General features: G+C 32.4%; 1 protein-coding gene across 1 annotated transcript in view; it reads left to right on the top strand.

The window, feature by feature from the left end:
- Nucleotides 1-2,667, top strand: part of ABCA13 (ATP-binding cassette, sub-family A (ABC1), member 13) — a 436,597-nt gene that overhangs the window by 93,131 nt on the left and 340,799 nt on the right. Inside the window, exon 16 of the mRNA XM_004676530.2 lies at nucleotides 1,052-1,166. Coding sequence (XP_004676587.1) covers nucleotides 1,052-1,166 — 115 coding nt within the window. The remainder of the gene's footprint in view (nucleotides 1-1,051; nucleotides 1,167-2,667) is intronic.

The raw sequence follows: 2,667 nt of genomic DNA, 5'->3' as shown, positions 1-2,667 counted from the left end.
TATTTTTTTCTTCTTATATACCTAATAATGTTGATTTGATGCAAGTTATCAATTTGGTTTTGCTTTGTACTTGTTATTTCTATTCATATGTGCTTGTAGACATTGTCTGGAAACAAGTTGAGCCTTTAGGGTCTTGTTTTTACATTTGGTAGGAAGAACTCAAGCCGTATTTTGTATGATTGTTAATATTCTCTATGGCTGAGGCAATGCTTAACCAATTTTGAAATTTCTCCATCTGTTAAAGTGAAATATTTTGTTTCAGGTCCAGTGTAATCAGTGGGCACTTAATCCTGTGGATAGATCTTTCCATGGTCTCAGGCAATTTCTTCATATAAATATTTTGATCAATCCTCAATTAAACACTCGAAGAAATCTTATTGCACGTGTTCCCTTTATTCCTTTTTCTCCTTTCTGTTCCTCTGTGCTGTGTTCTCCCACTGCATTTCAAACTCTAAATTTTATCTGCTCAACTGCAGATGTCCACATGACTCCAGTTATATTCTCACTGAGTCATGACCTGGGCACTCTCTTAAGGAAATGATTTGGGATCATTGTGGGACTCACCTTGTTTATTTTGTCTTTATCTGTGTTTCATGATTATGCAGCCAGTGGTACTTCATTATAGTCAGATAATAAGTCATATTAGAAAGAGTTCTTGTTTTTTAAAAGATTTTATTTATGTAATTTTGCATAGAACTGGGGTGTAGCCAGAGTTTCAGGGGAATAGGTGTGGGTGGAACATGATGATCTACTGAAATACATTATTAATGGGAGCATTGGGTGTGACAGGAGAGGTTTGCTGCCCATGTGAGGGCTAACTCCCTGGCTGGGAACTGAACTCAGGTATTACCAGTAGGCCTTCACAGTGGTAGCATTGAGACAGCCCATAGGCCACCAGGAAGGCCTAAAATTACTCATATTAGAAGGATTTCTAATCCTTATTATTTATGTGTATTTTCAAGCATTGTATAAAATACTGTGCCGTTTATTATTTTACTAGAGTTTCTATTATACCTAACTTGAAATCAGTATAACATGCTTTCTCATTCAGCTTTCTATGAGAAATCTCCTTGTTATGAAGAAAACATGGACTGGAAATTCATCAGTGATAATTATTTTCTATTTGTGAATAATTTACTCAAGTTTCCAAGAGTGTCCATAACCAGGTAAGATTTTAGAATTTTAATTTCCAGGTCTTGGTTTAGATTTTATATAAAGATAGGAAAAACCTAATTATAGGTTAACCTGCTTTCAAATGTAAGGTCCTGATCTAATTATAGATATAGTGTTTAATTTAGATGTTTAACAATTACTTATTTTATGGAATGTATAACTGATTTTCCCATGGCATTTGAAAATAACTACAAATTATAGTAATGAAACTTTATTTCAGAAAGTAGAATGATTTTTAATGGATACTTGGAAAGCAGATATCTTTTCAAAAAGTCTTATTTAGTTGCTTAGATTTAGACATGAATTAAATTATTTAGTGTCTGATAGTTCTGGATTCTTTGGAAAGAGAAGTGATGTTTGAAAGTAAAATCTGCCTGATTATCTACTTCTCTATTTCAGCATGTATGTTGAAATGTTAGTCTTATATATGATCTTAGTATAGGAATAATTTAATAACATAATTGTGAAGCATATTGGGTGATATGTAGTTTGCAAACTTAGGAATGGATCAAACTTGTCTGTGAATTTTCTAAAAACAAATGTCTGAAACTTGCTCAAGATATGCTAAATCTTGCCCTTCAGATGACACACAATTTTTGCATATTCAACATAATCTATAGTTGACCCAGGTGCACACCAAAGTTTGAGGGTCAATTCTTTTACATTTTTTACCACCTTGGATTCATCATTCCTGTAAAAAATTTTAAACTCAACTATCAGCAGGCACAAATGAAAGATAGTGGGATTACCTTCTGAATGTCAGTCATTGCTCATGTCAGATTTATAACTGACTTTCCTGAAAGTCTCACATGTTTAATAACCTTGCAAGAGAACAATAAAACTAGTCAATATATGAGTTAGGGGCATGTTTAATTTTGTATTTGTAGACACATAACAGCTGGCACAGTATCTATTAATACTGATTTATTTGATGGTGACTTAGTAAATGAAATAAATAATAGTTGTCATTATTATATCATTTTGAAAGCTGAGTTTAAAATGAAAAACCCTGGCCCACATCTCACTCCTGCCACATAATAGCAGTGTAATCTGCCTACTTACAAAAACATTTTAAAATATTTGTTTTTCCATGAAATGTGTTTACCTTTAAAGGTGGCTGTAAGAGTAAATAAAGATTGAAATATAAAAGTTCTATATAAATTTTAAAGTTATGTAAAAATGTGTGGCACTATTACTACTTGTAATATGAGTTACACTTCAACTGCTACTCATACTACTGTTCCTATTCTATCATCTCTCAGTCTCCAATACAAACAAGACAGTTTTGTATTCAATTCTATTAATCCAATTATTTGCATAGTAGTTACACACCTATTTCTATGCAGGAACAAAGCTCCTATTGAATTCCTGTTACCAGAACTTTCTATTTCCTATTCAAATTTTTCCAGGCAAGGTATTCAATATTCTATGTTTTAAAGTAGCCCCTCACTGTCTTATGAACAATAATACCCTAAAATTAATCCCACATTTTTT

This window comes from Condylura cristata, unplaced genomic scaffold (assembly GCF_000260355.1).
Source record: "Condylura cristata isolate star-nosed mole 26May11 unplaced genomic scaffold, ConCri1.0 scaffold00004, whole genome shotgun sequence".
Taxonomy (NCBI): domain Eukaryota; kingdom Metazoa; phylum Chordata; class Mammalia; order Eulipotyphla; family Talpidae; genus Condylura; species Condylura cristata.
This window is presented reverse-complemented; position numbering and strand designations above follow the sequence as displayed.